This window comes from Populus trichocarpa, chromosome 4 (genome assembly GCF_000002775.5).
Source record: "Populus trichocarpa isolate Nisqually-1 chromosome 4, P.trichocarpa_v4.1, whole genome shotgun sequence".
Lineage (NCBI taxonomy): Eukaryota > Viridiplantae > Streptophyta > Magnoliopsida > Malpighiales > Salicaceae > Populus > Populus trichocarpa.
Genome location: NC_037288.2, coordinates 21,285,405 through 21,298,811, shown reverse-complemented (window position 1 = coordinate 21,298,811; position 13,407 = coordinate 21,285,405). Strand labels below are relative to the sequence as shown.

Below are 13,407 nucleotides of genomic sequence, written 5' to 3'. Positions count from 1 at the left end.
CTGCAAAACGTTGAACGAAATAGCTACTGATGACCAGTAGTGGGGGTTTCTTAACTGTACATTTCATTGCCATCCATTTTCCTGCAAAAGTTGGAGGGCTACTGAATTGACACCCTCCATGCGATTAATGTGTAGTACTGATACAGGTCAATGAGCTCTCCTAACCATTGCCTGTAGTTTTAAAATGCTCAAATATCCGATCACCTTCCAAGACGAACTGTTGAGGGGGGAGTTTGCCAAACTAAGAAACCTGATGTAATGTAAGGTAATTTACAGGCAATTATGAAATTCATTGATGCAGATTGATTGACCAACCTGCTATGGACAGACAAGGCAACAGGTAATGGTATGAGAGGTGTAACTTACACAGGATATATTCAAAATTGAAATCCTAATCTACCATAATGTATCGCACAACATGATGAATTGCTCCTCCACCTTGTACTGTCACAATTTTTAGGTCTCAACTGTCCTTGATGAGTCCATTTTGGTATTGAGATGTTTGGGAATTGGGATGGTGATCATCCTCTTTTCCCATTTTAGTTTAAAAACTGGAATGTCAGGAGGAATTGAATCAAAGACCAATTCAAATAAGTACCTTGATGTACAACTTAGCAAGAAAATCTTTGTTTTTGCATTTTATTTTAACAGTCATATAAATATCCATCAATTAGGTTCCAAATGTTTCATACAATTCTCAATTCAGTCCTTTAATCAATATTTAATTTTTTTTTTGTCAATTATTTTCCAATATATCTCATAAAATATTCACATCAGACATAAAACGTTAACGAATACTGATAGAGGCACTTAACTGCAAACTATCTCAAACGTTTTAGACCCACTTGATAAGATCTTTTGTTTTAGTATTAAATTGAGAATAAATATATAATCAGGGACTGAAATTGGAATTTTCCCTGATCTTTTCACTACTCTCCTCCAGAATTTCCCTCCTTTCTATCCTAGTCTGCTTTTTTACCAATTTCCCTACTCTTTTTCTCTCCCCTTGAATGGCCTCAAAACCCTAATTTCAAATATCAAACCCAACAAAAACCCTAATTTCCCAATTCCCAGACCCTCCATGGCTCGCCGATCTTTTTCCCTCCTCAAAACCCTAACCAAGCCCACCACCTCCTTCTCTCTAACCCCCACCCCAACCTCCCGATCCGTCACCTACATGCCGCGACCCGGCGACGGAGCACCACGCGCAGTCACCCTCATCCCCGGAGACGGGATCGGGCCTTTAGTCACCGACGCAGTAGAACAAGTAATGAACGCGATGCACGCACCGGTTTACTTCGAGAAGTACGAAGTCCACGGCGACATGAATCGCTTTCCGGCAGAAGTAATCGAGTCGATTAAGAAAAACAAAGTTTGTCTGAAAGGTGGATTGAAGACTCCGGTCGGCGGTGGCGTCAGCTCGCTGAATGTGTCGCTAAGGAAGGAATTGGATTTGTATGCTTCGCTGGTGAATTGCTTTAATCTGCCAGGGTTACCCACCCGGCACGAAAATGTTGACATTGTTGTTATTAGAGAGAATACTGAAGGGGAATACTCTGGGCTTGAGCATGAGGTGGTTCCTGGTGTTGTTGAAAGCCTTAAAGTAATTGACTTTTTTTTTTATGTAGTGAATTGCTTTGTGTGTTTATTGTGTTAATTGTTAATTAATGTTAATGATTTGTTGATTCTATCGTTAATGATGAATATATGGGACCTACAGAAGGGATACTTTAATTGATAGTCTCTACAGTTTGCTTATTCAAGTTTGAGTTTTTAGGAAGAGAGAAATGTAATAAAAATTAATTTGATGATTAGTTTTTGTTTCATGTTTGATCAATAACATTGTGCTGTGTGAGTGATGCAATTGTTTTTTTTTTTTTAATTATGGTGTGTTGATGATGACATTGTGTTTTCAGGTGATAACGAAGTTTTGTTCGGAGAGAATTGCGAAATATGCATTTGAATATGCTTATTTGAATAATAGGAAGCAGGTGACAGCGGTGCATAAGGCAAATATTATGAAACTTGCTGATGGGTTGTTTTTGGAGTCTTGTAGAGAGGTTGCGACAAAATATCCGAGTATTAAGTATAGTGAGATTATTGTGGATAATTGCTGTATGCAGCTGGTATCGAAACCTGAGCAATTTGATGTGATGGTATGTGTTTTTTATTGAAACTTTGTTGATTATTGTTTGAATTAGAGTCTGTGATGGATGTTATGCATTGTTAGTTGATTCCGTGTGTATTTATTTTGTTGGTGTGCAACTTTGGTTTTGTTAGCGTTGGAATGAGTCTGTTGTTCAGTGGCAGGTCTTTCAGTAGCATTTACTGTTGTAAGCAAATTGTGTTAGTTACATCAATAAGTTCATAAGGTTAGGTATTCATATAGTTAGGGGAAAATTCCTCTCACTATTGAACGTGGCACCATGTTTATCAATGAATGTACATGCATCGAGTTTTAGATTGTGATGGATGGTTGATGCTCTGTAGTCTGTTGATGGAATACAAGGATACTAAAACTATAATGTAAAATAATCGAGAACTGTACTTGTAGTTTTTCCTTTACATATCACCTCATTGAGCTTCTTGCAGTAGCTACAGTCTCCCGATACATGGTGTTGTGTATGCTTGATTGTTACTGACTCGATTAGCACTCTTGACCTTTTCTCTATTAAAAATCTGTATTATTTTCTGCACAGGTTACTCCTAATCTTTATGGCAATCTTGTGGCAAATACAGCAGCTGGTATAGCTGGAGGCACTGGTGTCATGCCAGGAGGTATGGATTTGGTTACAAGTTCTAATTCTGCAAAAGATTTTTCCCTACCTTCTTTAACAAGTTATAGGTTAAGGAATCCTAATCATGAAGCTGTTAGGAGCTTGATAGTTTCAAGTCCTTTGGACCTTTTCTGTTATTATCAGCTCTATAAGCTTGCCTTGTCATGTTGTTTTTGGCAACTACAGGTAATGTGGGAGCTGATTATGCTGTTTTTGAGCAAGGTGCTTCTGCTGGAAATGTGGGAAAAGAAAAAATGGTGGAACAAAAGAAGGCAAACCCAGTGGCTTTGCTCCTCTCATCTGCCATGATGTTGAGACACCTCCAGTTTCCTTCATTTGCTGATAGGCTTGAGACTGCAGTGAAGCGTGTAATATCTGAGGGGAAGTGTCGAACCAAAGACCTTGGTGGAGACAGCACCACACAAGAGGTGGTTGATGCTGTCATTGCTAATCTGGACTGATACTGGGAATTCTGCCTCCATTTTCAGCCATTATTTCATACAACAATGTCTTCCTGTGCAAGTATCATGCTACCGTTCTTTCCCCCCCCTTTTTGCTGCTATACAAGTTAATACCAGTCTTCCGCGTGAGATGATCATAGGGTAATACTATTCTTCTTGTTTCTTTCTTTTTTCCTTTTTCTCCTTCCAAATAAGTTGAGTTCTTTTCTTTTTTGGTTGTGAGGGGATCAAGGAACGTAGTACTTAAGAACTTGCCCCTTATTGTACAGTTGAATGAAAAGTTCTACATTTGTATCATCCATTTCAGGTATTTTTCAGAATACACTAGTTCATAGAGCTGTTCCTGTGGGTCAGATAAAAAAAAATGTAAAAAATGTCATGACTGTAAGAACTATTTAGTATTTTTATTAAATATGACCTGCCGGGTCAATTTTGAAATCGACTTGCTCATTTATTTTTTTAGTTTAGATTTAAAATTAAATTATGTTGGAGCTATTAAACATGATCTAGTTCTAGTTCGATATAATAGATCAAGTTCGAATACAACTTGAAATATAACTCGGATAATTGAAAACAAAAAAAAAAACATGGTGTAGTTCCTCCTACAAAGAAATTGGATAATGAAAATTGTTGTATCATATGAAAACAGCGAGATGACAAAATTTCCTTGTTGGATTTAGATTCGGTACCTATATTGTCCATCCATTATTGGAATCCTGAGCTCTGGAACAAGCAATCGGTCGTAGTTTTCAAGAGGCAGGCACGCTATTAAACTGCCTCAACATAGGGTTATAATCCTAGTGATATTTTTATGAAAGTGTTTTTCAAAGTATAAAAATTGTATCTTTTTTTAATTATTTTATTTCTGATATTAGTATATCTGAAACATATAAAAAAAAATTACTTAAAAAATATCAATTTTTTAGATGAAAAGCAAGTGAGTTGAACGGAAAAAACACCTGCCCTAGTCTGAACAATATGGCTATCATTAGGTTGAGCTTATATAACGTGGTGTTTTAAGCATAAATTATCAACAGAAATAGATTATTAGATGGGAAGATTAATTTTTGCCAAATCCAAAATTTTAAAACCACATGGAACTCCAATATGCCATTCAAGACACTAGAGAATATTTGGAAACGTGATCTAAATCGTGTTCTTTAAAAATTAAAAAAAAAATTGTGTATTTTAAATCGTTTTAATACGTTGATATCAAAAATAACTTTAAAAAATAAAAAAACATCATTTTAATGCATTTCGGCACGAAAAACATTTTAAAAAATAACTACAACCACGTTCCCAAACAGATTAATAGGGTTTTTGAACTTTACGTCTTGCATTTAAAATGAGACACATGAAAATTATATATATATAAGTCAATATATCAGGCGTGTTTTTTTAAAAAAAATAAGCAGGGGATAAGGAGAAATTATGTCTTCATAAGAAAGAGCAAGTGACTTCATCAAATATTACTAAACTTATTTAATAAGAAAAATAGAGAACTGATTATTGAATGGTTCTTCAATGGCGGAAGTATGCTTTGATTTGAGAAATCAATCAAAACAATCGACTGATTATTGACTTGTTAACAAGTGAAACAATTTTGTGACGTTTCTTGGTGAATTTGTAATTATAGTTTGGAAGGCACGTTCATCAAACTCTATGATTCCGTTATTATCTAGGCAGTTCTACAAGGATGAACTCTACTATTCAATGGCCATCCTGGGGGCAAGCAGAAGTGTCTCTTCTGAAGCCTTTTAACTCTATCCATAGATTCCTTCCTACCACAGCCATGCCAAAACATCTGATATCTTACGAGCCTTTCCAACATTCTTGAATTAGTGCCCCCCGGGTTCATATTCACAAATATTTCCGTGGCATTGTTTTGGATCACGTTGGCTCCTTGCCCCCTTAAGAAAACGTTTCTTCCTCAAGTAGAAGATGACAGAACTCTACGCGCATGGCCGTGCCAGGCATTAGTACTGGAAGTGAAAAATTCTACTTCACAAGTAAATCTCAAGTTCATACCTTACTAGTGTTCTTGTCTTGTTCTGTATAAATATATGACAAAGCACATTACTACTTGTCTTGTTCTTGTTCTTTCCCCTTGAACATTCCCAGTGCAAAATTCAACAAATGTTTACAGGTAATGGAATTTCATAAAAACAAAGGTAGATAGATTCAGGGTCAAGATTAATGCAAGTATATTATAATTTGTGAATCTCCTTTTCTATTGTTTCCAAGCTGCAAATTCTTTGATTATAAAATAAAAGACATGGTGAAGCAGGAGATAGACAGGAGACACACCTCACCTCAGAAGTATCATCGACGAGATCTACTCAGTCAAGTCCTTGAAGATATGGATGAAGAGAACTTCATGAACAAGGACATGACAATCCACCTCGTGCTCTTGGTTTTGATAGTCAAGGGAGAATCTATTTCAACGTCACTTAGAAAATCACAGGTCGTCAATGAAATTCTCAGGATAGAAAATCCTGCATCTGGGTTGTTGAGAAGGGTAGTGAAAGGTATTCATTTGAAGGCATATTTGCTATTACAATTTAGCTTAATCTCTTCATTTCTGACTGAAAAAACCACTCAGTCCCTTTCCTTTTCTCGTTGCTTCTTTTGTTCCTCACGCAACTTGATTGCCCTATCAGCATCTAAATCTCCAGTTTCTTTCACTGATTGATAATAATAATATCGGCTTGGTTTGCAACATATGCAGAAGTAGGAATTGCTATTGGTTGTGCTCTATAGGTTTGACAGGAAAAGAAATAAACTTCTTATCTGGATTCGTGAAACTAGCCTAAAATAATACTAACCCTGCGTGAAAAAACTGCGTACATGTTACCTTTGGGATCCGTTTTTTGGAGAACGAGTGAACATCCAGAGAGTACCTGGGACAGAATAAGTACTGAAGGGTCTCTCCAATGGAACCTGGGGGGAGAACTGCATTGCATTTTGGGTGTCTCCATTTCAATATCCAGTGAGTCCAGCATATGAGTAGCAGTCCCACAACAAATGACACTGATATCACCCAAACCCACATTTGTAATGTAATTAACGTTAGCTTTAAGTATTTGGGGTGGTGGAGGCTAATCCGGAACAAGGACACAGAGAAAAGGAAGATTTTTGCTCAATGGATAACTGTGCATACTTCTACCTATATATAGGAATGCAGGCTCTAGTCAATTAATAGTAACAGAAAATAAATTAATAAGTAGAGTTAAACTTGCCTGGTTTATTTTATTTATATCTGTGTTGGGACTATAGGAATCTAGAGATAAAATTCTGGAAAACAATTGCGAGATCCAATAATACATTGGGGTGGAGGGGGAACTAAACTCTTTAGAACTCAAACTGTGTTAACAAATTATCAACTATCAAATTCAATAATATGAAAATAGAGCTTAACTTTAGAGATGATATATCTTACGTAGAATTTTCTGGTAAGCTAAGCCGTACCCTTTCTAAAAAGAAATTGCAGACTCCTTTTTTTCTGCTTGCAAGTTGTTCCAGCTCATACAACAGGTTCAGCATTCAGAAGAAATTGAAATCGTAAGAAGGAGACTAACAGCAGCTCCGCCACTCATTTTAGACGGCAAGAAGATTCTAAATGCTGAAACTGCCAACACTTAATCAAGATTCTTAATTGTACTTTTAGTTCCAGGACGAAAAAGGTTAACATCAATCACAAAGTAAACATTCTATCCAAGAAGTCTAACCATGAAACTCAATGTCCTGCTTTTTTAAAAATTATCTGCGAGTCTGTCTGATGCACTTGTTTTTAGTTTGATCGATTCGGCACTTTGCCTCTTTAAGAGCTGCAGATTGATCAGTATATTTGCTATGAAAATAACTTGTCAGTTCTTTCACCTTGGCTTCAATATCAAAGTAAAAAATGTGGACAATTGGGTTGTGTGTTGTAGCATTGCTAGTCATATACTGTACTCATTTGGTTAGAAAATGGAAGAATCCTAGCTGCAATGGTGTTCTCCCACCTGGTTCCATGGGCTTGCCTCTCATTGGAGAGACCCTTCATTTGATCATTCCAAGTTATTCTCTAGACCTTCATCCGTTCATCAAGAAGAGGATTCAAAGGTAATATGTTGCTGTGATTCCTTTGTACTTGTCTTTGATATTTATGGCATTCTGAAGATTAGCTTGTGGGATTTGCTTATTCAATCTCTTCCTACCTGGTATTTCCAATTTCAGATTTGGACCCATTTTTCGAACTAACATCTTGGGCCGACCTGTTGTGGTATCGACCGATCCTGAACTCAACCATCTCATCCTCCAACAAGAAGGAAAATTGGTAGAGATGTGGTATTTAGACACATTTTCCAAGCTTTTCAATCAAGAGGGTGAATCTAGGACAAGTGCAGTTGGAGTCATTCATAAGTATATCAGAAGTTTATCCTTAACTCACTTTGGCGTCGAAACACTTAAGAAAGGCTTGCTTCCTGAAATAGAAGACATGATTAAGAAAACCCTGCAAATGTGGTCAACTCAAGAATCTATTGAAGTGAAATATGGCTCTGCAGTTGTAAGTCCTAAGACCACTTAATGCGTGCTTTTTGTATTATCCATTAGTGTTGTTCTGTTCTTGATATATACCCTTCTTGCAGATGGTTTTCAATTATATTGCGAAGCACATGTTTGGTTATGATGATTCTGAAAACACATCTGAAGATAAGATAAGCGAAAAATTCACCAAAATATCAGAGTTTCTTATGTCCATCCCCTTGAATATTCCTGGCACTACATACCATAAATGTTTAAAGGTACTCTGAAAGAATGGAGAGATAGAAAAACTAGTTCTTTTCATGGTAAAACACATGGTAACCAATCTAAGCCTTGGTGTTTATTCAGGACCGAGAGAAGGCAACCAAGTTTTTGAAAGATAAACTAGAGGAGAGACGCAATTCGCCAGATATGTATCGAGGAGATTTGCTTGATCAGGTCATTGCTGACTTGAACAAGGAGGATAAAGAGAAGTTCTTATCAGATGATTTCATTATTACAGTGATCTTTGGATTGTTATTTGCCGGCTTCGAGTCAGTCTCGAAAATACTGACGTTAACTCTTAAGTTGCTAGCAGACCACCCTTCAGTGTTACAGGAACTGATAGTGAGTATTACATTTGTAAATTAGCAGTCTTCAGATTAGACCTTAATATTTACATGGTTATAACATCAGCAATATGTTTTGCAGGCTGAGCATGAGGGAATCCTGAAAAATAGACGAAATTCAGATCCCGTGCTCACATGGGATGAGTACAAATCAATGACTTTTACGCTTCAAGTAAATACTCTGATACAGTGTTATTAAACCATCCTCGGCCCGGCGAGTCAATCCACTGACCGGCTGATAGGGGGACCTGGCTCAGGTTGGGTTTCATATTGAATCGGGTGGGAGTTGATCCAGTCAACATAGAGAGCCAATTCTCGACCCGATTGACCCATCAAAACCCAATTATATCTGGTTTGATGTTTAAAAAAAATCAAAACAAAATTATTTTGGATTGACCCGTGTTGACCCACCCAACCCATGACCCAACCTTGGGCCGGGCCTGGTTCTATACAATGGTATGATCTCCTTACAACTATTCTATGTTCATTCATCTTACATCTGCTAGTTCGTGAAAATTGCAGGTTATCAACGAATCGCTAAGGTTGGGGAATGGTGCGCCTGGATTATTAAGAAGAGCATTGAAAGACATTGAATTTAAAGGTATGATTTTTTTTTTATGACTGTTGTTTAGATATTTGCAGAGCGTTACTCCAAATGAGAGTTTTTCAGGATTTACAATTCCTGCCGGTTGGATCATAATGGCTGTCACTTCTGCTTCTCATTTGAACCCTGACGTCTACAAGGATCCACTCGCATTCAATCCAGCACGTTGGAAGGTAATGGATAATCTTTGATCATCACAAAGAGAAAGGGAATCGATGAATTCTTAACAAGTGACCCTTTCTTTTAATCTGCAAATGGGACATAGGACATGGACCCGTATCTTGTATCCAAGAATTTCATGCCTTTTAGTGGGGGAACTAGGCAGTGTGCAGGGGCAGAATTCAGTAAATTGCTCATGGCCACCTTTCTCCATGTCCTGCTCACCAAATATGAGTATGTTCCTGTTTCTTTCCTTCCCTTTCAATGGCATTTGCTTTTGTTTGTTATAAGACAGGACCACGTTGCATGCTTCTGCACAGGTTTTTGTAGCAGGATTGTTAATGGCTTTTCTGGATTTGAATTTCTTAATCATAGGTGGACCAGAATCAAGGGAGGACGAGTTGTTCAAGGTCCTATGTTAGGTTTTCGAGACGGATTTCACGTTAAATTCTCACCAAATCATAATTAAAGACATTAGTATTTCAGGCAATGAGACACAAGAACTTGTAAATTGGAATTAGCATATCAGGAAATGTGATTCTGATGATGTTCTTGTTTCCTCAGCTTGTGCTTGCTTAAGATGTTCCTGATTGCTTGAGCCATTTGCTTGAAATCAAAGGGCTTCTGGTGAGGGTACAGTTCGTGTTTCATGATTTTTTTAAAAAAATTGAATTGTTTACAAAAATAATTTTTAAAAAATAAAAAATATATTATTTTAATACATTTTCAAATAAAAAAATCTTTCAAAAACAAATATTATTACATTTTCAAAACACCGTAAAGTCTCATGGAACTAGCTTTGATCTACTCCCATGATATAGCATTAATATATTTTACTATCAATTTTTTTAAATGAAAAAGAATTCTCAGGAATGATTAATTAATGATCATGTTCACAAAAATCAAGTGATTATAAAAATGTTACAGGAAATTAACGACGTGATCACCCTGTTTATGGTCGGGTTCAAGCCCAAATAAGAAAATACACCCGGCTCCAATTATGAGCCGAAATGAAATTCAGGCCTAACATTATGGCCTGATGGCAGCTGCAGAAAATCCCACCCACGTCTAGACCTAACTCAATCCTCTTTTTTATTTTTCTGGGTGCTGAACTTCAATTGAGAGTGTGAAAGCTTATATTTCTTCGATCCACCAATTCAACTGCTATACTCGGGAAAATCAAGGAGAACTTTATTCTTTTAATAAATAAAAAATATTAATAAATAAAAAAATAGTTAGGCGCATGCCACTAATATACCGGTCAGGCTGGCTGGTGCTTTTAGAACAAATCTAATTTAACCAAATAAAAAATAAAAAATAAAAAATATCATTTAAAAATTTAAAAATTAAGTTGATTCTTGTATAAGTTTGGACCATAACTATCGAGGTCATTGATGAATCATCATGTTGACTAAATGTAATTGAATTAATTTCTAATTTATGTAAATATTTATTTTATTACATTGTGGAAAATTGGCTTTGTTTTATTACACTGTGGGAAACCTAATTGAATTCCTATAGGCTATCAATTCTCAATTAAGCCCGGGACATGTTTGCAAGCATTTCTCAACTGGATCCTCCTGTCAAATATCTTTTAGCAGAAATTAAAAGAAGGACCCAATTGAGAAATGCTTGATACATTAGGGACTAAATTGATAGAATATCATGTTGTGGGACTTAACTGGTGATGAAGTAATATTATAGGAAGTTAAGTCAAGGTCTCCCCAGAGAGCTTAGCTTTCTGTCAGTGATGGAACCAGACTGAAAAGGGAGAATGATGGCGAGAGAGAGAGAGAGATGACATTTGTTGAAAATAGGCTAAACTCAAGTGTGGTCACAATAAATGGTTTTGACCTCGTATATTACTGCAACGTGTTCATGGTGCCATAAAAAAATAAAAAATATTAAAAATCACAGAAGTAAAATTGGAGTTTTGAGAGATAAGGAGGAGGAAAAAAGCAAAGAAAACCAAGGTTATTAAACCCCAACTGCGGATTTAGGTGAATTAATTAATTCAAATTAAAAAAAAAACATTATAAAAAAACAAAATCAACAAGTTTAATATAGTTTTGATAGAATTGATATAGATTTTTAACTATATAACATGGGGTTAATTTTTTTTTAATTCAAAGCATATGTTAAGCATTCTTGTCAAATCATATCAAATTTAATATTAAAAAAAAACATAAACATGTTATTAAAGAACTAATTCAACCTAAAAATTTAAATTGTTATGTGAGGTCTTAAGATACGATTTATATTATTCTCTAATACATCTTTCTAGTAAAATTTTATGGGCTTGAAACTTGAATAGACCTACGTTTTTATACTTAATTTTTATTCAAGTGAGATTTGAATTTCTGACCGTTTAGTCATGAAGTTTCTGATATTATATTAAAAAATTAATTTAATTTAAAAACTTAAATTATTTAATAAAATTTTAAAATATAATTTATATTATTTTTTAACTTGCGGTAGAAAATGTCATGTAGAATTGTGGAACTTTCATGTAGTACCAAAGTGTAGTCACATCTTGTATTTGACTATTCTTCGAGGCTTATCCAAATGGTAAATGAGAGCACATTCATATTTGCGTTGTCATTTAAGATTCCAATCATAAGGAAGATAGAAACAAATGTTTATAGTTTATACATAAACATACACGCACCCACATCAAGTTTAGATAATTATTTTATTTGAACAATTATTTTTTTTAATTTTTTTATTTAAAAATATATTAAAAATATATTTTTTATTTTTTAAAAATTATTTTTGATATAATATATCAAAACAATAAAAAAATTAAATTTAAATTAAAAAATTTCATGCAACGCACGCGTTCCCAAACGGTGTTTTAAAATGGATCGAGAAAAGTTTAATTAGAGAAGAAGGGACACGTGTCAGGTTCATGTTGGTTCTAATGGTTTTTTTCTGGGATTAAAATCAATAATTAAAAACATGATCCGTGTCCTTCCTTCCAAGTTGTTAAAAGCAAGAACTAAGAGAAAATGGGGTTGCAGGTTTTAAACGAGAAGTTCTATGCTGCTTGCGTACTAAAGCTCATGGGCTCTCTTACTTGAATTGAAGGGAGCAAAAGGGTGTCGTCTTTGCCAAAAATCAATATAACATGGATCCCTGGATTCATTAAGATTTAAGCCAGAGGCACACTTCAGCTCAGCACGGAAAACAGAGCCTGAGCTATGAACACAGACCAGTTTCAACGAGAATATTCCTTCCCTGTTCTGGTAAAGCATCAGGGTGATATTTATAGTTTTTTTTTTTTTTTGTTATTTGTAATGTATGTGTATGATCAGTGTAAATGTATGGAATCAAGGAGTGATGATGGTGTTTTATCGTTTATATATGCAAGCTCTCTCGATTGGAATAAAGTGACGTAATTCATAATTCAGATGAAGCGATGCATGATTTAATTTACTCCTAGAAAGAGATATAGGGGGTCTTCTCTTCCTTCCTTGTTTCTTCTCTTTAATAATAACATGATGTTGACCGAGTGTGAAAGAAATCTTTAATGTATCTCCTTCGCCAATCACCAGCAGAATATCTGCCGGTGTCCTTCTCGAGAGGGATTTACGTGTTTTATTTCCATCCACTGCTCCCAAGAAAATAAATAAAAGGAGCAGTACTGGGTTGTTGATGTTGTTGACAGCTGAGAGGGGCTAAAGCCTTTTTCTAGGGTTGGATGGATGGATGGATGGTGAGGAACTACCCCGTTCAGGACTTGAATTTGCCATTAGATCCTCGGCTTTACTTCTCTCGCGTACAAACGGTCTCAGGCGGTTTCCTCCTCCTTTGCCTTGACTGCTGCTGCCATCCTGGCTCTTGCTCTCCTTGGCCCAGCTTGCGGTTTTGTTCCGTGGCTCTTGGAGCTCCTCTGATTCGGGAGTTCCATTTGCCTTTGTTCCCTTTCTTCTCTCTTTTGCCTCACCACGCCAGCTTTTGTACCGCTTTTGGAGCATGCTCTTGTTTCTCTTTCAGCCATCTTGGTTCCCAGCAGTATATTCTATCTTATTGTAAAAAAAGACAGTATACAATGGCTCCACACACGGTGGTCGTAGTGGATACGAACATTTACGTACACACCGTATAAATTGGTTCTTTGAAACTTGTCGAGATTTGTACCCAAAACGTGACATCCCTGTCCTTCTATTTTGTATCCCGTTCATAATTCACCCATATATAAAATAACTATTGATGATAATATATTCCTGAAACCCTCTTAAGATTTTCAGTATTCCACTGTCAATCCTTGA

The 13,407-nt window shown here is 35.9% G+C and overlaps 2 protein-coding genes across 3 annotated transcripts; both read left to right on the top strand.

Annotated features, from left to right (window-relative positions):
* Positions 1-920: 920 nt before the first annotated feature.
* On the top strand, positions 921-3,535 carry LOC18098135 (isocitrate dehydrogenase [NAD] regulatory subunit 1, mitochondrial). 2 transcript variants are annotated; one of them, XM_024600172.2, is made up of 4 exons: positions 921-1,573; positions 1,917-2,156; positions 2,700-2,778; positions 2,964-3,535. In XM_024600172.2, the coding sequence occupies exons 1-4, from the start codon at positions 1,082-1,084 to the stop codon at positions 3,236-3,238; spliced, it is 1,086 nt and encodes a 361-aa protein (XP_024455940.1). In that variant the 5' UTR covers positions 921-1,081; the 3' UTR covers positions 3,239-3,535. The 2 variants fall into 2 exon arrangements, with proteins under 2 accessions (XP_024455940.1, XP_006384831.1); XM_006384769.3 differs by having other exon boundaries at positions 929-1,603.
* Positions 3,536-5,513: 1,978 nt separating this feature from the next.
* LOC18098133 (beta-amyrin 16-alpha-hydroxylase CYP87D16) lies at positions 5,514-9,747 on the top strand. Its single transcript, XM_052452594.1, has 10 exons — positions 5,514-5,766; positions 7,171-7,342; positions 7,400-7,787; positions 7,870-8,025; positions 8,114-8,371; positions 8,456-8,545; positions 8,896-8,974; positions 9,044-9,150; positions 9,243-9,370; positions 9,512-9,747. Exons 1-10 carry the CDS (start codon positions 5,514-5,516, stop codon positions 9,603-9,605), a joined length of 1,725 nt encoding a protein of 574 aa, XP_052308554.1. The 3' UTR covers positions 9,606-9,747.
* The last annotated feature ends 3,660 nt before the right edge of the window (positions 9,748-13,407 follow it).

Excerpts from the sequence above, each read along its gene's own strand:
- LOC18098133 (XM_052452594.1), top strand. The coding sequence starts at position 5,514 with ATGGTGAAGCAGGAGATAGACAGGAGACACACCTCACCTCAGAAGTAT. Across the intron at positions 5,767-7,170 it reads GTTGAGAAGGGTAGTGAAAG|CATTGCTAGTCATATACTGT; the intron begins GTATTCATTTGA and ends TGTGTGTTGTAG. Across the intron at positions 8,372-8,455 it reads CAGTGTTACAGGAACTGATA|GCTGAGCATGAGGGAATCCT; the intron begins GTGAGTATTACA and ends TATGTTTTGCAG.
- LOC18098135 (XM_006384769.3), top strand. The coding sequence starts at position 1,082 with ATGGCTCGCCGATCTTTTTCCCTCCTCAAAACCCTAACCAAGCCCACC. Across the intron at positions 1,604-1,916 it reads GTGTTGTTGAAAGCCTTAAA|GTGATAACGAAGTTTTGTTC; the intron begins GTAATTGACTTT and ends TTGTGTTTTCAG. Across the intron at positions 2,779-2,963 it reads CACTGGTGTCATGCCAGGAG|GTAATGTGGGAGCTGATTAT; the intron begins GTATGGATTTGG and ends TGGCAACTACAG.